The 21,714-nt window shown below is 38.7% G+C and overlaps 2 protein-coding genes across 3 annotated transcripts in view; one reads left to right on the top strand and one right to left on the bottom strand.

Annotated features, from left to right (window-relative positions):
- Positions 1-3,421, bottom strand: part of adgra3 (adhesion G protein-coupled receptor A3) — a 35,786-nt gene extending 32,365 nt beyond the window's left edge. Inside the window, exon 1 of one of the 2 annotated variants that reach the window (XM_079460470.1) lies at positions 1,610-3,421. In XM_079460470.1, the coding sequence (XP_079316596.1) occupies positions 1,610-1,824 (215 nt within the window). In that variant the 5' untranslated portion in view covers positions 1,825-3,421. The remainder of the gene's footprint in view (positions 1-1,609) is intronic. The other variant, XM_079460471.1, reaches the window with a different exon arrangement.
- An 841-nt stretch (positions 3,422-4,262) lies between these two features.
- gba3 (glucosidase, beta, acid 3) lies at positions 4,263-8,051 on the top strand. The gene is made up of 5 exons (XM_079460462.1): positions 4,263-4,513; positions 5,447-5,671; positions 6,170-6,978; positions 7,071-7,194; positions 7,352-8,051. Exons 1-5 carry the CDS (start codon positions 4,438-4,440, stop codon positions 7,561-7,563), a joined length of 1,446 nt encoding a protein of 481 aa, XP_079316588.1. The 5' UTR covers positions 4,263-4,437; the 3' UTR covers positions 7,564-8,051.
- Positions 8,052-21,714: the final 13,663 nt, after the last annotated feature.

Below are 21,714 nucleotides of genomic sequence, written 5' to 3'. Positions count from 1 at the left end.
TGAGGAGATCTCACATAAGTGATGTGTTGAGCGTGAGCGATGGGATACATTCTATTCCTTTCTTGAGAAATAGACAACCGTTTCATTTTCCAATCATTTAACAAGGTGTTTAATGGGGGAGTACATCTCAAACACTGGTCAAATGAACCTGCAGAATCCACAAGCACAGCCTGGCAACATTCATGCCTACCGTCAAGCCCTCCATAGAAAAAAATGCAAACGACACAGGACTACAGATTGAAAAACCCATAAATTCTCCAACCAATCTGTAAATATCCACATGTAACCGATACAGGTACATGTACATGTTTAGCTGCGCATTGTAATGTTCAGACTTCCGCAGTCGGATAAATGACACTGCTGAATTTGAATTACACTTCCGACCCAAGGGAATCAAAGCTTCACAGCAGTATGATGTTGAGAAAGTTCAAGTTGAATTGTGTACGCATTATAAAGCGTTTTAAAACAACTGCACTAAATCTGTCAGTACTGTACGCTACTGCTTTGTTTATTTCCCCACGGGTCAAAGTCTTTGCTTTTAACCTTTCCTCCCTTTCAGTGCAGTCTCTGCACTCTGCACAAGAAAGCCCAAAGTAGCATTTATGCATTCGGATATGCCTGAGGTCCATCTCTGAAAGACACCATCACGTGGCCTGCTTTTCATTTAGAACCAAGAGCCACATATAAAGCACAAAGGGAGGCGAACCCACTGCAAACAAAAAAATATAAACCTCCACAGACAGATATAAAGATATGTGCCATTGCATTTAAATACATCCAGAAAATGATCTTATATTTTACAAAAACAACAACACCTTCAATGACCGCTTAATGACCACCTGACATTCAATATGAAAAAAAAACAAGACAAAAGTGTATCTTAAGAAGCTTGTTTGATAGTTGAATGAGACATTTTTTAATTGCTCTTATATAGGTCAGCGGTTTACTTTAAGCTATGCCCAAAAACCAATTCATACTTTAACATTGTTAATACGAGGCACAGATGGGTCAGATATCTGACCAAAGGAGATATGCAGAACTGTAGTACGCTACTTTAGACTGGTTTAAATTCATCCTAGATCTAGGACAAACAGACAATAACGCTTTTACGTCAAATGTACCAAAAAGAAAGAGAAAGAGCTACCAAAGAGGCACTAAACATACCTGGGTAGAGTGCAACTATACATTAATATAGATCGATAAACAACCTACAATGTATGCCAGTTTAGATGAAAGAGTACAGACTGTACACCAACACCTTCTGAAAAACAGCAATAGAAACAACCACAGAACTTCTGATGGGTATACTGGGAACTGTATTGGTTTACTTTAAAGTAAACTTTGGGTCTCTGTGGGTGTCTACTGGTTATGTATTTGTGGTACGTTATTTGGCAGATGGATGGAACCACCAAACACGGACCCCAAACGCTACACCCAGGAAGTTTGCAATGGTTTAAAAGGTAAAGCTGACGGTGTTTGGAATGGAAACCATTACCACGTGACGTTCTTAGCAGGGATTGAGTGACATTAGAAGTTAACATAGATTTGTTTACAAGGGGCATTTTGGAGATGGTAAATGACAGTGCGTGGTAGTCGGGTGTTGACTTACAGAGAGACTGTCCTGTTGGGAAACGACTCAGGAGAAAGCACCTGATGGAGCTCCATGTTACTGCAGACCACCTTCCTGTCCAGCGTGGCGCCGGAGCTTTTCCCTGCGTTTTTGGAGCGCTCGTCATAAGATTTACATTCGGATGCCCCCAAAGAGTTCACGCCTCCGAGCAGCACGAAAGCCAAGAAAAGGACACAGGCGGCACCCCCCGACATCACGCCTTTCTGGGTTGAAATTCACGCACAAGACGAGGGGGTTCGATTAGCATACAAATAGCCCTGAACGCCTCGCGTCGTCGTTTTTATCTAAACACGGCCTCGCGGTGAATGCGACAAAAATTCGCCATGAAAGTCACACGGCACGACGCTTCTTCTAAGTCATGGTCAAAACACCGACTCGACCCAACATTAAAAACGAGTCCTGTTGCGGTTTATCATGGCCGGTCCGCGTTAAACAGACGAGGTCGAATGTCCTCCTTTGTTTTCCAAGAGCTCCATTTCTTCCCCAGCTTTTCAACATGCGTCGAGTGCGCGGCGCGTTTTAAGTGTTTCGCGCCAGTGATACTTTTGCACAAACTCGTTACATTTTCTTTGTTACCAGTCGGCGTGAAGATCTCGCACGTCCACTCGAGACAGCTGCAGCCATCCCGACACGACAGTCGCGCAAACTCACCGATCCACACAACTTTTCAGTGCGCGTTGGACTTGGCACAGCGAGCTCCAGAGGAAAGCGAAACGGTGTCTTCGTTATCCTACGATTCTCTACAATGGATCGTGGCGATATAGCCGCACGATAAAACCGCATTTGAGAAACCGAAGTTGCTTTTAAAACTTGTGGTTGCTCCTGGTTCGCTTTTACGCGGCGACGGCGCTGTTCGGATAACACGGGCTGGAAGTTTGTAATCCAGGGGGAAGGAGTGCGGTCCTGGAAGTCGGTGAGACGATATATTCAGTCCATTGAGAAGTGTTGTGTGTTGAGTTCCCTGCGCCCGGGGCTCCAGGTTCCATTTCCTCCAGTGACGTCACCGCTGGTTGGTCTGGACGCCAGTGCCTGACGCTCCAGGGAATTCCAGTCCATAAGACGATACAGGCAGCTGCTCTTGTCTTCGATGAGTTTGAGTTTCACTTCAACATTTTTTATCAAATCAACTTTTGTTGTGCGTTTTTTTTTTAATGCAGGAAATGCACAACACGTTCTTACAGTTCTTGTTTTTTTTACTTTTCGTTTTTTCAGTGAGCATTATTATAGGGTTAGATCAAATCCTCGCTTGCTCTCGTCTTCGTTTTAGTTCACTTTACTAACATCATTTCAACTATCTGTGGTAAATTGACATCATATAAGAGACAACTTTATTATTATAGGCACGGGAATCCAGTCGTGTTATGATTTCAAAACTAATGATCTCACCACAAAAACTCGTTTAAAAAGAAAAGTCCCATGGGACATCATTAAGGTGCCCTACTTTTCTTTCTTTTTTACAATCTGGACCGTTAATAATGTTCTTGGTTGAGCGTAAAATAACATGATAATAATGCAGAGTCAACAAAAAAGGCAGGTAATAAGTCACCTTTAAGACGTGTTCTCATTTGATCAAACATCTTGAAATAACGCTTACGCATTTTCCAATTCACATATCCTGACTTAAACAGGTTTTTTATGATATACTTACAAAGAACGACGATTACATGTTGTTCAACACATGCATTATTCGCATTGCAGGATGGTGGAACATCTTTCCAATGCGGTCAGTCAACCGCATCTCTCACAACCTTCAAAAAACTACTTAAAACGCACCTCTTCTGTGAATACTTGACAGACAAATGAAAAAAATAGAAAAAGAAGTACCCTCTTCTCTCAACAGGTAGTGGTCTAGCTTTTGTTGAAATTAGTAACTTTGTATTCGCACCTATTGTGCTATTGCTCTTGTATGACATATTGCTTATTGCTCCCAGAACTCTTAAGTCGCTTTGGATAAAAGCGTCTGCTAAATGACTTAATGTAAACGTGGACTTCAATGATATTCAGTTCATCCTTGCCACCTTCTTTCAACCACCTTCATCTTTATTATGAGTTCACTTTAAGTAAACTCATTTTCACTTAGTGAAACATGTCGCTTAGGATAAAAGCGTCTGCTAAATGACTAAATCTAAATGCACGAGTTTCAAAACAGAAAATAGTGATGCTTCGTGAACAGTGAACTTTTTAAAAAGTTTCTTACGCTAGGCCCATTTCTGCATTAAAAGCTTCCTTTAGGTTCATTGCTCCGATTACAAAACCCTAGAACAATAGCAGCACAATGGATCCTTAAGCCATTGTGTAAGGTGCTGTTTTGTTTTTATGGCCGTGACAAAAGGGGACTGTTCACACAGCACTATAAACAAGTTAAGACTAGTTGGCAGTAGTAAAGAAGGTACAGTATAGACGGGCCCCCTTCAGAGAACAATGAAGGAACATCAGGATTTCTCAGACTGTCTAATTTCTATTAAAAATATGAGCCTTAAAAAATGAGATAATAGAAATCTTATTTGTAACGCATCTTCCTTATTAAAACAAAAGCAACCTGCCACCCATAAACACGAAACTTTGTCAACACGTGGAAAACGATCAGAGAAAACCATCCTCTGAAAACAGTCCAGTGACGCCCAAGCGCAGCTCCGCGCATCGCTGTCAAGCTTCCGCGATGACATCACACGCAGGACGTGCGCGACGTAAGATTCGGACTTCCAGGCGGTGCTTTTCGAAAGCAAAGGCAGGGAAGAGGAAAACACATCAATTATTCGCAAACTTCACTAGTTCGTGAACGCCGCTTTCCTCGCGTGATTTAAAACATGTCTGCTTTAGATGTCAGCGCATTTCCACGCGACTTTGCGTGGGGAGCTGCGACAGCTGCTTATCAGATCGAAGGTAAATTACACAACATCTTCAAATACACGTGCTTTAATATATTGTGATATTAAATATATTGTAGACTTATATAGCACCATTGTAGGCTAATGCATATCGCAATTTTGTACATAAATATGTGTTTAATATACATTGGACGTTGAACTTTGACCGTTGAACCATAGTGTTTCATCGCGGTATAACCATGGTTGGTAACTATATGAATGGTCACCAATCTGTCAATCATCTACATTTAGGCTACTATAATAACACCATTAGAATAGTTTTGTAAGATTTTAGTTACTCTTGTTAGAGCATTACTTACATTTCCCAAGCCAGCACTTTCTATAAAACCTCCATTTACTTTCCTAACTTCTCTTTTAAAAGAAATAATGCTTTATTGTCAGAAAACTGCATGTACAATGCCACATCCTATTGTAGCCTATAACAAAAAGGTTCCACATGCATCAACAAGAACAGAAAACAAATCAGCATAGAAATAAATACAAAAAGGTACATAAACATCAAATTACACACAAATGTATACTACACATACTTTACATATTCATAGGATGTTTAAATGCACAAAAACGTACTAAAGTGGACTTTATGGTATTTATTTGTGTGAAAACGTTTTTATCGATTTTGACATCACATCTTCATTCAGTTTAATATCTTTTTCAAGCACAGAAAAGAGGTTTACTTTTTATGAGCTTGTGAAATTTACTTCAATTTACTTCAATTTATAATAAAACAAATATCCTTTAAAGAGCGATCCTTGCTGTATTAACCTAAAATAACATGCTTATAAGATAAATATGATCAGCAATGAAAGCCTCCACATTATTCCAGAAATGTCGGGTATGTTGGCAGGACCAAAACAAATGAGAAGTTTTGAACATTCGCAAAATGAAGCATTTTTTCAATTTTAAAGATCCCTAATTGATCTTGCAGGTGGTTGGAATATGGAAGGTAAAGGGCCGAGCATATGGGATACATTCTGTCACGCTAAAGGAAAAGTGTTTGAAGACCAGACTGGAGATGTAGCCTGCAACAGTTATCAGCTCTGGGAAGAGGACCTGAAATGTATCCAACGGCTTGGACTTTCCCATCATCGCCTGTCCGTGTCCTGGTCACGGCTTCTTCCTGACGGAACCACAAATCACGTGAATCTGAAAGGTGTGAGATTCAAAAAAGTCTAGTAGTGGGAAAGTCTCCAGTACTCTCATCGGCAAAGATAAGAGATTAGAGCACCATAAGAAATGTGTAGTTAGTAAATATAAAAGGAAAACCTGCTTTTCTTAAAATTATGCTCCTATAGACTCGACTTAGTGTCACAAAATGTATTGTCAGTTAATGGAAATATATTTATAAACATTGATGTAAAATTGTGAACCCCCTCAGAAATAATAATTGTGAGCCATAAAAGTGACTAATAAAAAGATGAGGCAAGTATTCATGTAAAAAGTAAGTAAAGCTTTCTTAATAAGATAACTTATACAGAAAATAATATTGACGGTACAATTAAAAATAAGAAAATATTCTTAGCTTAGCTTAAATACTCAGCTTTCACAATACCAAGTCTGTGTAAACATACTCGGCACAATCTTCTGACCTCTGTTAAATGAAAAATACATCCCTACAGTATGTATCTCACTTTCCTTTTTTTACTTTCAGGTGTGGAGTATTACAACAAAGTGATAGATGACTTGATTGCTTGTAATGTTACCCCCATGGTCACGTTGTACCACTTCGACTTACCTCAGGCCCTACAGGACTGTGGTGGATGGAAATCAACCGAGATCGCAGACATCTTTGAAAGTTATGCCAGGTTTTGCTTTCAGACTTTCGGTGACAGAGTGAAGCTTTGGACCACTTTGAATGAGCCCTACATTTGTGCCAAGCTAGGCCATGAGGATGGCATCTTTGCTCCTGGGATAAAAATGCCAGGAACATCAGTCTACCTGGCTGGCCATAACATGCTGCGGGCGCACACCAAGGCCTGGCATTGCTATAACTCACATTTCAGACATTTACAAGGAGGGAAAGTATCCCTCAACCTAAACAGCGACTGGGCTGAACCTTTGGACCCTGGCTGTCCTAAAGATGTTGCAGCCACGGAGCGATACATGGCATTCTATTTGGGATGGTTTGCTTGTCCTGTCTTTTGCACAGGGGATTACCCAGAATCCATGAGGGCCAGGATTGAAGCGGGGAGCTTGGAATTGGGATACAACCAGGGCCCACGGCTACCTCGGTTCTTAAAGGACGAGCCGTCCCCTTTGGGCACAGCTGATTTCTTTGCCCTTAACTACTACACAACTCGAAAAGTAAAAGATCTGAATGGTGCTTGTAAGAGCGGCGAGCTCAGTTTTATTAGAGACCAAGGTGCAGAAGCTGTTATCGATCCCTCGTGGCCCATAAGTGGGGTCCATTGGTTGGCTGTTGTGCCTGATGGATTGCGAAAGCTGTTAAAACATATAAATGTAAGGACTTCAGTTTCGATGTACGAAGTATTGACAATATAAACACGGTGTTGCTAAGCTAACCAACATGTTTACATTTGCTTATTTTTTAGGACACTTATACCAGTCTGCCAATCTACATTACAGAAAATGGCTTTTCGCAGATGGGGCCGGTTCAAATAGAAGATGATGACAGGTGCCATTTCTATCAGAAGACACTGCAAGAAGTAGGAAAAGGTAACACTGAAATTTTGTGTAGGGAGTATTTTATAAACAAACATTTACAGGTAGCATGGCATGTAGATTTTGTAGCTTTGATACTTTAACACATTTTTTGTATGGTATTAAAATAATAGCATGGAGCTTCAGTCTGAGTTTTGTGCCTGTTTTCCAGCTATCAGTCAAGATGGAGTGAATGTAAAGGGCTATTTTGCCTGGTCTCTACTGGATAACTTTGAGTGGGCAGATGGCTTCAGTGTGCGCTTTGGTCTGTTTCACGTGGATTTCTCCACACCTGAACTGAAGCGCACAATATACCGCTCTGGTAGAGAGTATGCCGCTGTGGTATCCAAACATCGCACCCAGACCAAATCAAAGACAGTTTAGTGGGTTTTAAAAATAAATAAATCATTGTTTTATTACCTGACGGTAATGTCATTGTTAGACAATCATATTGATGTGAAAGCCAAATTACTGCTTTCTTAAATTTAAGGGATAGTTTCCCGAAAAATGCAGATCGGTCATTTACTAACTGCTTGAAACTCTTATGATTTCTTATGTTTGACGAGATGTAAGTGACTTCGATTTCATTTTATTGTAAAAAGGAGAAATGTTTAAGGAAATATCTTCATATTTTGCATTTGCTCAGTAGATTAATAAAAATGGAAACAAAAATACAATCGTAGTAGGAGGACTTCTTTTCCATCATCACATGTAGAGAGTAATGTCTCAATGGCTTTTGTCTGTTTTGTTGGTCTATACCGCCCCTATGTGGCCACAAACTGTATAGCTGGGTCAGAATTTTATAATATTTTTTGTAACTGCGAAGAAATGCAAAACATGAATTTTACAATACAGAGATTTTTTTCAAATCCAAGATGAAAATGTGAATATATGATCAGCCAATATAATACGCATGCAGAAATACACTAAGTCACTTGCATATGTGAATTCTATTGACATTGAGGTTAGCCGAACCTAAAAGTAAAGGAATGGAGATATGAGAGTGCATTTTACTGTCATTTTCCCCTGCTTGTGTTCTACCACTAAAGTTCAATAGCCTAACGCACAGATACGTATTGGCCTCTCTACATTCATAAGGTGAAATACAAGGTCACAAATCTTTAAAAAGAGACACTTTAGAGCAGAAGAGGGCTCGCAATCTTGTTTATAGTGTTCTGGTTGTGGTATTGAAACATTAACGTTCAGTTATTATTATCTTGTGGATTATTCAAAGGCCATATGAGCGGTGTTTTCAGTTTAATTGTTCAAGATTAATAAGGAGCACACGAAGCCCAACCGCATGTTCCAGTCAGTTTCGAAAATAAATGATGTTATGCAGAAAGTTGCTTCCGACTGTGAATTAGTCTAATTTATATTAACATCCCATCACATTCAATGATGGACAATTGAACAGATGACGAATTAATAGAGGCACATTTTCGTTAACTTGTTACATTTTGACAGACCTTATGAAATATTCAGCAGCGAAGGAACTCATTAGCCTAATATAAATTAACTGAATAATTTATCTGCTAATTAACCGTTTCCAAATGAATTATATTCAAAAGTCAGAACTTTGTCCTAGTCGAGCATCCTGCAGTTCTCATTGTCTGTGGAAGTATGTGATGATTGATATGGCTCCAGTATTGAGGGAAGAAGCCCAGCAGGGTATGAAGGGAGACATCCGAGAGATAAAGGGTAATTTATAGATTTTCTCCTTAACGTAAGTGTGTAATCCTGAATAAAGAAATTGACTTGAGCAGTACTTTTACAGTACATTGATGCTATTGTATTCACTTTTAAAGTGCCATTTTAATAAAAGAAGTCATAATAGACAGATATTAATACATACGGCCGTGGAAAAAATTAAGAGATCATTCAAAATTTTCATTTAAATCATCACTTCTAGATGTATTGTGGCCATTCCAGTCCAGTGTCTGTTGAATTTCAATAAAATCAAAACTCAGGAGTGACAAAGTCATCCAACAGCAACGTGAAAGACTGACAGCAGACATGAAAACTGATAAAAATCTAGATTTATAAATTGTGAACTTTTCCCTAATACATATACAAATATTTCTGTTGCATCAAAGTAAATACTTTGCAGTATTTGAGGTCTGAAGTAAAACCGAGCATATTTTATGGTATTTTGACCTGTTTCTCCAGTTTTCACCAAAATATTCATTTGACCCCAAAACACTGTTCCTATAAATAGTCAATTTATAAAAAAACGAAAATGTTCTGTGAAGTGATTTCCACGGCTGTATATCTGAGCAAGTCTACAAATCTCCAAAAGGATTTGATCTCACCAAAAAAGTGCTCATTGTTTGCTGAATGCTTTCAATAAAACAATAATTAGATTTTTTGCATTACATGAACATTAATTTCAATAGAAGTTCAAATGAACTTCTGTAATGTTTAGTTATGTCGAGACCATGAAATAGTCATAAATGATTCTAAATTGCAACGAGCACTTTGTCAGCATGCGTCCTTTAGCAAACCTTATCAAGTGTGCACAGTCGGTGGATTTACCAGGTTAATAGGGTCATGAATTCACCGGTTTCTATACAAAATGAACAAAGAGCTTTTGTTGGTTCTGAAATGTCTGTTGATGAATATGAATTAATAACATTTTAATGAAATATTCAGGCATATGTTTATTTCTGCCTCTTAACGCTGTTTTGCATTTTCATTGTATCTGTCATGCATCACCTGGAACCCCAATATATGCTGCTGGGTTTTAAAATATTTATAGAATTTAAAAATATATAAATTTAGTCATTTAGCAGACGCTTTGATCCAAAGCGACTTACAAAGCGTTCGGGGAGCAGTAAGCAATATGTCATAAAGGAGCAATAGTACATTAGGTGCTAATACAAAGTTACTAGTTTCAACAAAAGCCAGACCACTACCTGTTGAGAGAAGAGGGTTAGTGTACGTTTCTTTTCTTTTTTTTTCATTTATCTGTCAAGTATTCGCAGAAGAGGTGTGTTTTAAGTCGTTTTTTGAAGGTAAATGTTATACACATGAAAAATTACATTCAATTATAATAAACTTCTCTATATTTACCAAACTAAATAGTTTAAGAAACGTATAAATTAAATTCCACAACATTTGTTTTTGCACTTTATACACCTATGCTAATTTAAATCTTTTGAGCAAAAACCCTTATTCGTAACGTTTTTGCTAAGGCCGGAAGTGGTGCAAATTCTCGCAATATAACAACAATAAATGGCATTAGCTAACGCCTTCCCCAACCCTAAATCTAACCTTACAAAACAAATAAACAAACTAATCAATCAATCAGCGTGACAACAATGACCCGGTATTGAAGTGCGCATGCCCAGTGGAGGTAGCTGTATCCCTTCAAGTCAAAACTGGTCAAAACCTTTAAAAGGTGATGAACATTCTGCCATTAATTAACTAAAACTAGCGACTATATTTAAAAATTTCCTGATTTGAGGTCATACAGATGTTAAACTACGACAAACGCATTTTTCTCAGTGTAAAAAAACACTCCATAAATGAAATTTTAAAATAAAAAAAGAATATAATACATTTTATTAATGTGTCTATTCACTCATTTCCATGGAAAACATTAATAACGTTACTGTTTTTGTTTTAATAACATTACTGTTACGATGAAAACTCTAGTATCTCATGACGTCACGGTGTTAGTGAAGGTCAAGTGTCGCGAGTGGTCTTGTCCAAATGGCGCAAAAAAATATTTCAGATTTGTTTTACTGAACATTAATGTCCTCATGCAGGACTTCATCAGCCCAGAAAGAAAGGCCACGTTCTGAGTTTTGCACACTCGGCAGGCGCGCGCAAATAGTGAGCAATGCTATACGCTGCTGCGCTCCCGTTTTTCTAGGCGCGCCGCATCACGATGCAAATAGTTTTCAGAAAGCTGCACGCTCGAAATTCAAGCGTCAGTATTCTGAGGTAAATTGAGGGCCAGAACAGCATAGAAAGATATGTTCAAGAATAAATAAAAGATAAGGCTGTGAAAGAGATGGCAAAGAAAGTAACTTGTCTTCTGCCGCGTGACATTCAATCAAGTGACTGTGGCCTATTTGGGCTGAAGTGAATGGGAACCCTAATGGCACAATTACAAGGGATTTGCCACTTCTGTTGGCAAGATGACTGTATTTTCAGCAGCCGCTTCAGCGTGGCGTGTACATTTTCAGTTCCATTTAGTCCTGAATAATAGCCACTCACTGAGAACTGTCATCAACTAAGTGGCTGAAAAAGGTCTCCCTGGGGCCCAAATAATGATAGGATTATATTCTCAATTGATACGGCAGAGTCTTTGTTTGTACAAGATCTCTTTTTTAACACCAACAATCCGCGTTAAAACAAAAGGCTGCAAAGATTATTGCGCCAAGCAACATTTTTCACAGAACGATCCTCATAAGTCGCAATTCATGGACTTGGCAAATCCCTCTTTGGAATTTGATTAATATTAGCCCCATTCTAACTTTTTTTCCTTTCTGAGCTCTCAAATTCTCTCATTCACTCTCTTAGATTATACTTATTCTAATGTTCCATCACGGCAGAATGTCTCTTCGCTTTAACTCTATTGGCATGCAGGTCTGTAGAGGTAAGCGACAGTCATCCTTACGGCTGACACATGGAGCCATCAGCTCAGACAGTGACTGATGGCAGTAAGTGGGACACCGGGACTGATGCCATGCCGGAAGAAGTTGTCCTAGGGCCCCCCTCCATGGCAGATAAGAAATGGATACTGCACCGGTTTGGGAACTCTGTGGTTGATGGGAGACTGTGTGGCTAAACTTTAAAAATAGATATTGGGTAGGGTGTCAATTACAGCCTCTCGTCTTTAAAAGTGATGAATCGGTGGACGGGACGCTGATGGAGCCGTTGAGAACGCCAGCTGCTGCTGTTTGGTACGTTGGCAAGGACAACATGTGGCGTCTGACAGAATGTCTGATGAGTCGATGAGTTTTGGTTAGAGATATTGCTAATCTGTTTTACCTTTTAGATTATTTGGTGTTTCTTTTTTGGCATCATAATCACACACCTTTTGTTCTGTGCATTGCATTGAATTTACTTTTTAAGGTTTAAAATAAGTTTAGACATGGCACCATTTTTAAAAGGTGCAGTTTCTGCATGAATTATCCTTTTTATTGGCCTTGCACTTCGATCAAATCACTTCTTACTTCAAGTCACTTTTGAAAGATAATTTTATGTTCTCAGTAGATATTAAAGTAATAGTTTACGCAAAAAAACAATTCTGTCTTCATTTTCTCACCCTCTTGTCATTTCAAACCTGTATGACTTTCTTTCTTCTCCAGGACACAAACAAAATATTTTGAAGAATGTTGGTAAACGAAAACCATTGGTCCCCATTGACTTACATTGGTTTTGTGCCCATATAAAAAGAAGTCAATTGGGACCAACGGTTTGTGGTTTCCAACATTCGATTTATTTTTTATATAGCATTTTTTTTGCTGTAACCGGTGACCACTTCTTCCATTCATCTGGCATTTGCCAGACACGCTATCCAAAGAAACTTACAGTTTATAGATTTTATACGTTTTAGCTAAAAATATTTAATAACAAACATTCCCTTGGAACTAAACCTTTGACCTTGGTGTTGCAAGCCACATGATGTGCCCGTTTGGCTTTCTGCATTAGGTTATTGGTTTCATTTCCCGGAAACACGCATACTGATCTATGTAACTTCGGTTAAAAGCATTTGCCAAATACATAAATATAAATGTGGGAGATGCTCTAAATATATGAGATATGTTGTTAGCTCATTCATCCTAGTAAGCATGATGCGAAACGTATCTTACTGTATGTATGACTGTACTCTGTTGAGTCACCTCTATAGGGGGGAATGCTAAAGTAACGATTTACCCCAGAGACAGTGTGTAATCATCATTCTGTCCTCGTCCTTCAAATCCTCTTTTGCCTTTGGCTGGCGGCTACCACTTTATAACCTAGGAACGCTCACCCGCCAGCCACGTGACACGTCCCACACACTGGCCATTTAAACGTTCATTTGTCAGTGTTTTATATTTTTCAAGTGTATTTTTTGTACATTTTAATAGATTACACCCACCCCCGCCCATATATGTAGCAACCAAAATCCTTGCACATGGATGCGGTGTCTTCTTATTGGGTTCGGAGGGGCCAAGGATGCAGCGCAGAATGTGGTGGTGATCAATTTACTTTATTGAAACAAATGAAAGCTCCAGAGCTGAATATTTGCGGACCCTCCGTATTATACTAATTAACTTCCCACCTCCCAAATCTTTAAGGCCAACCCCTCCGCCTTGCCTATAGGGACAACCCAGCCATTCCTTTTAATATAATGAAAGAACTCACGCGTAGGTATGCTTGGAAATGATTCATGCCATTTTAAAGATATGGAAAGATGTGCGGCGGGGGACACCTACCGTGGGGACGCTTTAAGGACAGTGATTGCAAATCGAGGGCAATCCCATTTTATTTTATGGGCCTCTTGAAAGCATCATGGATTTCCGGCGTTGTGAGATGGGAGGAGCTTGTAAGCGTGTCAGAGCTTTTGAATTACGAGAGGGGTTGTTGTTGCATTGTTTGATGGTGTTCAAACAATGCCCAAGGTTGCTCTTTCATAACTCATGAGATTTTATGCAGTTCTCAGTTGAGTTTTATCAATTTAGTCTCAGATGTTTCTTCTTAAATTGCTTAGGAGAAAAAAAAGAGAGACAAATACACAAAGAAAATTGAGGTGTAAAATGAATGTAGAGGTAAATTTGATGTTTGAGTCCTATAGAGATCTTCAATAATATTGACTTTAGATCAGTTTGTGACATTATTGAGATATCTTCGGAAACTCATTTGTGATTTTTACGGGAGCTTTTTTCTCAGAAGAAATATACGAGACACAGTAGACGTAAGCAAAAGTTTCCCTTTGCCCTCTAATCTCATCGATGTCTAGGAGAAATAATCGAGAGAGATATCAAAAAGGTGATTCTTCTTACGTGATTTCCATTAAGGGATCTTAAGGGAAAAACTTTAATTTAAAAATTAATATATGTCTTTTTATTGATTATTAGATTGAAATCATGTTCTAAAAAGAACCTAAATGAAGGATCGTGTTTTTCTCGTCAGCTCACAGTTTATCCGGTTCTATCGGTGAGGGTCTTGCATCTGGTCCAGACTTCATGAATATCTGTTATCACATCTCATCTCTGTTAAATTGGCATTCATTTAGAAAAAAGGACACAGCTTGGAGGGTACACAGGGTCGTTCCGCCCTGCAGACGCAGCCTGTCGAAAAGTAAGCAGCGGACAGCATTGATTGTCTCCCTATTACCACCGTGCCATTTTGTATAAGCAGCACAACGTGCTGATGGAAACAAGTGTGGCTTCAGGTGTGAAGCAGACATCCAGAAAATGAGTTCCCCCTCTCTCTCTCTCTCTCTCTCTCTCTCTCTCTCTCTCTCTCTCTCTCTCTCTCTCTCTCTCTATATCTCTCTCTCAGCACAAAACGGCAGCTATCCTGTGAAAATGTCAGCCATGTCAAGGAGCCAAGTGCAGCCAGCGTGACCAAAGGCAGTCGCCGAGACCGCCTGACCTTGTGCACTCTCTAACATTTGCGTCAAAAAGCGATGAATGTTCTCAGCCATTCTGTAAGATTTCAAAAATGAGAATGAACGTCTTTTAAAGCCATTCGGTTCAAAAATTTGTTTATTGAGCAAGTACATATAAAATCATTGTTCAAAGTAATTTACCTAGTACCATGATTCACAACGGTAAGCTCATAATAAAGACTTTTTGGATGAAAATGTTTTGAACACTCGAGAGAAGTAAACTGCAATTTTATGTTTCAAAAAGAGATGGGAATAGAGAGGCAATGCTTTACATATAGAGGTTGGCGTAAATGCTCTATTCTCACGAGTCATTTCGCATGTATGCGCACGCTCACCCACGACTCTATACTTGATCAGCGTTGCCCGTCTCTCATAGGTTCTCTTCACCAAAACAACCTTCATTTCCATTTCTCTCCCTCACGTTCATTCATGCTCCCTCAACCCCTTCCCTCCTTAGAAAACTGATTACAAATGGTCAATTTGAAAATGGACTCCACAGTCCCCAAGGCTACACACTTGTCAAACTGAAAAAGGCACAAGGACGAGCGGGAGGCAAGCCCGCCCGGAAATGGCAGGACGAGAGAACACATAACAAATTCCCCCGTGCGACACGGCGCCGCCCGGCAAAAGAAGAGAGATTGGCGAGTGCGGGGGGACTTGGATCTTCAACATCTCGCCCTCAGCATTTATATCACAAGTCTCCACAAAGCAGCCATGGATCATTCCAGTCAGTCGGTGTTAGCGCTGTGGAGAAAAGCCATGGGCTGTCACAAAGTGCAGGCCTTTCATATTTTACCAGAGAACAGCACCGCTCTCTCTCTATCTCACTCAAAGCTAATGCTCGCCTTTGAGGACAATATCTTCAAAATCTCTCTCTCCTCCAGCTGAGAGGCTATTTTTGAATATGTTGCTGCCCCGCTCGCTATACCGCTTGAGGAATCAAAGTTAATTTATCCTGCGGTACTACATCTGTTCGTTTTTCTGTCAACAACAATTTGAAAAGTCTTTGTTTTAGGTTCATAAGTGCTGATGTGTGTTCTTTAAAGCCACAGGCTTCTGTAAATGTTCTGTTGCATTTATTGCATTGTGAATAATTTCAATGTAACGCAATCGTAAATCTGAGGATATTTCTTTGCTTTTATAATTAGAAAGAAAGTGTCTGAGATTATCTGTGCTCATGACACTTGTGGTTCACCAAAGCACGTTGCTGATGTATATTTTTAACAAGGTGTTTCTGCTTTTCGAAGCAAGTACACGAAGTGCTGACTCGGACAACACAGAGGAACAAATTAGAATTTTGAAAGAAAATAGACTCATGAAAAGTGACAGAAAAAGCATGGTAAAGAGATCAATGTAAGTAAAAAAAATACCTTCATACCTGGTGGGTACGCTTGAACTAAAGATATCATTTTAGGAGGTTTTAACCACTGATGTTCGAGGGTCTGCCTAAATATAAACTATTAATTTAATTTCTGTCAAGACTAGAAAGAAGGCAATTTAAAGGACACCCGGCACCACAACATAAAGAAACTTGGATCATGTAATCGTTTACCTAATCCCCTGATTCATGCAAAAGCTAAATTTGTCAAGCCTATTAGAAGTTGAGTGAAATGGAAGACTGTGTCTTTGAGAGGATCAAGGATGGCTTGTGTTGTCGGCTAGAATATATTTTTAAACACGAACATATGGACACAGCCACCTCACTTCAATGTCTCCTGGATTAAAAAAAATCAAGTTACAAGAAAAATTAAATGCAGCTGTGATAAACCCAGATTCAACTCCAGAGATTAGGGGTTTAGCAAAAAAGAAAGACTTTCAGAGTTGAAAAATGTGAACGTCTTTGACAAGGGTAAATATAATCTTTACAAAAAAGGTTTGGGCTCAGACAGCGGCACAAAGAGTTCGCTGAGTAATAATTTAAAAAATATATATAGTCCCATTCCCATGCAGGAAATGATGGCATGCTTTTAAAGCCACACTATAGAACTACACAAGCGCAATTGTCTGTTACTATAATTGTCGTAAATAATGATGTTAAATAAGCTTCCCCGTGGGCAGCGCAATACACGTCAATTTGTTTATTAACTCGATGGATCCGGCGAATGCAGAAACGTCTTTTGGAAACCATGCGGCACTCTTCCGCAGGCAGGTAATGGGCGGAGCTGTGTGTGCCGACCCGAATTTTAGAGACATTATATTCAAGTAGAAAATACTACAAAGTGTTGCTTTAAATGAACTTAATCAATTGTTTTTTAAATATTTGCAATATTGCGTATTATCGTCGAGAAATTTATCAGCATCTAGCTCACTCCACCAAGTAGATCTCGCCGCAACTTGTGGTGGACGTCAAACACAGCCCACATCCAAGTGTGACGTCTGTTTCAATGTAAACGTTCATTTATTTGTGATATGGGTGTGGCTTCTGACATCACACTTGGATGTGGGCCGGTTCGGACATCCACCGCAGGCCGCAGCGAGACGCTCCTCCGCTCCATGCCTTGTTTTCGAAGCACTACGGTGGCTGACACAGAACTAATATGGCGTCACATTTTCTCTTCTTTGCTGAAGGAAATATCGCATTTACGCAATGCGCTCTGTAGAGCAGTTTTTTACGTTCTTTAAGGGCTACTGTAGAAACAACATGGCAAATTCCTTGTTAGGGGACCCGCAGTATAGATAGAAATAGCTTATTCTAAGGCAAATAAAACATAACGCTTCATTATGTAAGGTCTTTATACACCTCTGTCATAGGTATGTATATTATATTGCATTTCTGATCCTTCAAAATAATGACACACCGGACCTTTAAAAAAATTGAATATCGTAAATGCCTGTTGTATCTCCAGTTGTATCGGTGGATGTTTCTTGTGATCAAATGTAAAAATGATACAATATTTGAAAGGCTACAGGCTTATGGCACCAAGTTTGATCTCTATCTTGTCTATCAGCGAGCAGCAAACAGAATGCAAAAGACTACAAAGTCAAAGCATGATGCTGTCAGGTTTTGCTTCAAGTAAATTCTTCAGATCCTTGACACTCCACTGACTTCTGCCAGGTTTTTATCAGTGGATTATAGCTCTGTTTTATATCATCATAACCCAATAATTCGTCACAATAAATGACCGCAGATAACAAATTCAGAAGAATTGCAAATTTACAAGAAGAACAGGGGAAAGTGTAATTTTACAGGAATATTTTACAAAATATAATACTGCCGCACCTACAGCTTCCAGAAAACATACATTATTCCTTTATTAAAACTGCATTTGGATTAAAAAACGTCTTGCGATTCATTTTAATACTGTACAATACAATGTGCTCTACGGTAATGTGAAATCTCTCTGATCAGGCCTATCCTCTAACCTTGGAATGGACGAAGGCCATCACTAATTTTCTCTGGTTAGCTTAAATTTACAAAGAAATTCAATTTGGGGCAGTTTACCTTTATTGAATGTCAGCTGATTTAGTAGCCATAACAATTCTGCATTGACGTTTGAAAGTGACCTCACAATAAATCCTTATAATAATATGCTCTGCTCTATCACAGGCACTTAAACGTCATGAGTTGTATAACTTAATTGTTTATTTAATGGCAAGAAAATTAATAGGATGGATTGTCCATGAAATCCTCATAAAACGTAAAAAGCATAAAAACATTCATTTCTTATGTGGTAAATATAATTTTTCCATTTCCATCTTAAAAATAGTTTTTATTTGGCTATAATAAAAATAATCAGTGTTTAATGGAGACACGAAAAATGCATGACTCTTTGCATATTTCTGAAAAGAATGTAATGTTGTGTTCAGCAATTTTGCATCCATCACATTGTGACATTTCTATAAATAGATGTGACAATGCTAAGAGATTTAAAAAATGCATTTCCCAAGCCCCATTAAGTGGCATAATTAGGCTTGTGACACACATCCACCTTATCTGTTTGGGACCTGATGTCTGTCTAATTAATTTTTTCAACAGATTTTGATCCTACCAGTCGACTGGGAACAAAATGGTATGAGATCCTGCTTAACAAAAAGCCTTTTTATTTTTTGTGTTTAATATAACTATATAACAATTACGTTTCTTAAAGGTCCAGTGTGTCATTTTTTGGAGGATCTATTGACAGAAATGCAATATAATATACATAACATTGTCTTCGGAGGTGTATAAAGACCTTATATAATGAAGCGTTATGTTTTAATTAGCTTAGAATGAGCTATTTCTATCTACCTACACCTCGGGTCCCCTTCACCATGTTGTTTCTACTGGAGCCCTACATGGACAAACTGCTCCACAGAGCGCGTTTCGTATATAAATGATCTCCTTCAGCAAAGAAGTGAAAACGTGATGATATCTTAGTCCTGTGTCAGCCACCGTAGTACTTTGAAAGGGAGGGGTGAGTGGTGGACTGAGCCATTGGTTACAATTCACAACCTCACCACTAGATGCCGCTACAATCAGCCAATTGCTTCTTTAACATAAACTAGTTGCTTAGTTCTTCGATTCAGTAAATAAAAAAAGCAGGGTTTTCAACTGTTGCATAGTCACTTCAAAAAGATTTTTTTATTTAAAAGGTTTTAAATTAGGCATACATTTCTTTACCATGAATGGAATTGACTGAGGATTCTTCACAAGCATATAACTTTGCAGCAAGACACCACACATGAACATAGATCTTGAATCAAATCCTAGCACAAGCTCTCCAGTCGTCTATCAAATAAAGCTGGGCATTTCAAATTCACATCACTTTACAATGAGTTTCTGGATTTCTGTGTTATTTTTCAGTTCACTGGTTTATGTACCACAATGTGATAAACAGCAGCTATTAATACAACTAAACCAGACAATGGACAATACTCACAACAATGTCTGACTGGATTATTTTTGGCAGATAGTCCTGTAAAATGAGCCTGATTTAACTATTTCAAATGCTTAAAATTACACAAGGAATTGAAATTGAAAGCTTAAATTTTTTCTCATGTTTTGATAAACATCTGCTATAGTTGTGAACTCTCTTCCATCACAGTTCTCCGATCCATCAATTTGCCTGGAGACTTTTAGCGTTGCCGCATGTAACATTGATTCACCATTCACTTAAAACAGGTCAGTAACCTCACACTTTGTCCACTTAACCTTGCTGCCACAAGCGACCTCTATAAACACGAAGTCACTATTACTGACCTTAGATTCATACACTAACGCTATCGGCGTGACCAGACAAACATAATGCATACATATGGACAAATGAAAACAGACACAAATAAATACACACGTTCCCTTCCACCTCCAGCACGTCCTCACTCCCCAAAGCCAGTAAGATTTATTGCCTTTTAAATGAGCTGTCACTGAATTAAACAACAATGCTGAGAAAATGTTTGTTGGCATCCTTCACCTGGCCTGCTTGCTGCTAAAAATAGGCAGCGATAATTGTAATGACCCAGTCGTCCTCTGCCCACGCAAACCAAAGACACCTAGGGTCTCACGTGTGTGGTGTGTGTGTTCTCGGTTGTTGTTCCTGACACCTCCTTGGCAGGGATTCCGGCTCTATTTACTAAGAACAAGAGTCATCTTTCAGTGCACTTTATATAAGAGCACATGCTTAATGTATTGTTTTTATTGTAAAGCCAAATACGAGGGTGAAACGATATTGAGATAAAGGTTGGAACTTGGAAGTCAATATGAAGTCAATGGAAGTCAATTTATATTCCATAATGTGATGTAGTGAGATATATAAAGAGAAAGATTTAAGCTAGCTGGATTTCAAAAGAAAGAACCTTTTATACCCTTAAACAAAAGTGCTACAAATGCTTCTTTACCGTGATGGCATTTTTGTTTCCCCAAATAACTATTTACTCGGAGTAACAGTTTCTTTCTTACTTTTTTATAATCGAAAAAAGCTTTTTTCATTACAAAGAACCTTTCGTGAAACACCCAAGGTTCATTTAGCCCACAATGGTCCTTCGAACACATCGCTAAGGACCTTTTTTGAGCGTGAATATGGAATAAAAAAACTACGTTTCATACTAAAACGCCAACAACCTTTGACATCTAATGGTAAGCAGAATTATAAAATTTTCCTGAAAGAATATAACCAATTATATTATCTAAATACATACGTGTACACTGATGGATCACTCACAATGCAACACAAAAGAAAATATTCAGTGACACTCTCAGCATCTTCTTGTGTGTTCTGGAGCTAAAAGAAAGTCGTACGGGTTTGAGGGTGAGTAAATAATAAAACAAAATCATTTTTGGACGAACTTTACTATTCCTTTAAGAAAGTAAACAGTGTCGATATTGATTTCGTGTATGTAACATTTCTAAACCTTGCTTGGTTCTTTTTGGGTCATTCCACTGAGGTTACATATATTTTTAACCAGAGAAGTACACTGAGCGTATTGATCCGACATGAATGCTTCAACGTACAGCTTGGAAATCAATACCATATATCATTTTCACTTTGATAATGGAAAAATGGCTTCTCTGTTTTGGAGTCTGTGACTAGTACAATGTTACCTGATACATTCTTCATCCCATTTTATGACCGATGCTTTCGTTCATGTTCTTGTAGAGCAAATCCTTATTGTAATGCACACATTTTATGTACATAAAAAGTCAATGCATGAATGTGTTCTTTGATTACATTTGCTTAATGGAGAACGTGGGCTATAAAGGTAAAGGTACCTCTCGAACATCACATGACAGTGAGGCATTTTCCCAAAACCCAGTGCCTATACATCGGATCAGAGTTTTCTTTGAGAATTAAAGCTGGAACAGCGCTATACATTTCACACACTGTATAATTAATCCACGTCACCTAAAATAGCTGATTTGAAATTGCAATGGTTCAATGCCCCCACACCAAACCTTCACCTTGTGCATTGCTTGGCTGTGAAAGTGAAATGTGTAACCCTCAAGGAAGCCATTT

This window comes from Barbatula barbatula, assembly GCF_947034865.1.
Source record: "Barbatula barbatula genome assembly, chromosome: 1".
Lineage (NCBI taxonomy): Eukaryota > Metazoa > Chordata > Actinopteri > Cypriniformes > Nemacheilidae > Barbatula > Barbatula barbatula.
The sequence above is the reverse complement of the archived record's forward strand: the minus strand, read 5'-3'. Positions and strand labels throughout refer to the sequence as shown.

Excerpts from the sequence above, each read along its gene's own strand:
- gba3 (XM_079460462.1), top strand. The coding sequence starts at position 4,438 with ATGTCTGCTTTAGATGTCAGCGCATTTCCACGCGACTTTGCGTGGGGA. Across the intron at positions 5,672-6,169 it reads AAATCACGTGAATCTGAAAG|GTGTGGAGTATTACAACAAA; the intron begins GTGTGAGATTCA and ends TTTTACTTTCAG. Across the intron at positions 6,979-7,070 it reads AGCTGTTAAAACATATAAAT|GACACTTATACCAGTCTGCC; the intron begins GTAAGGACTTCA and ends CTTATTTTTTAG.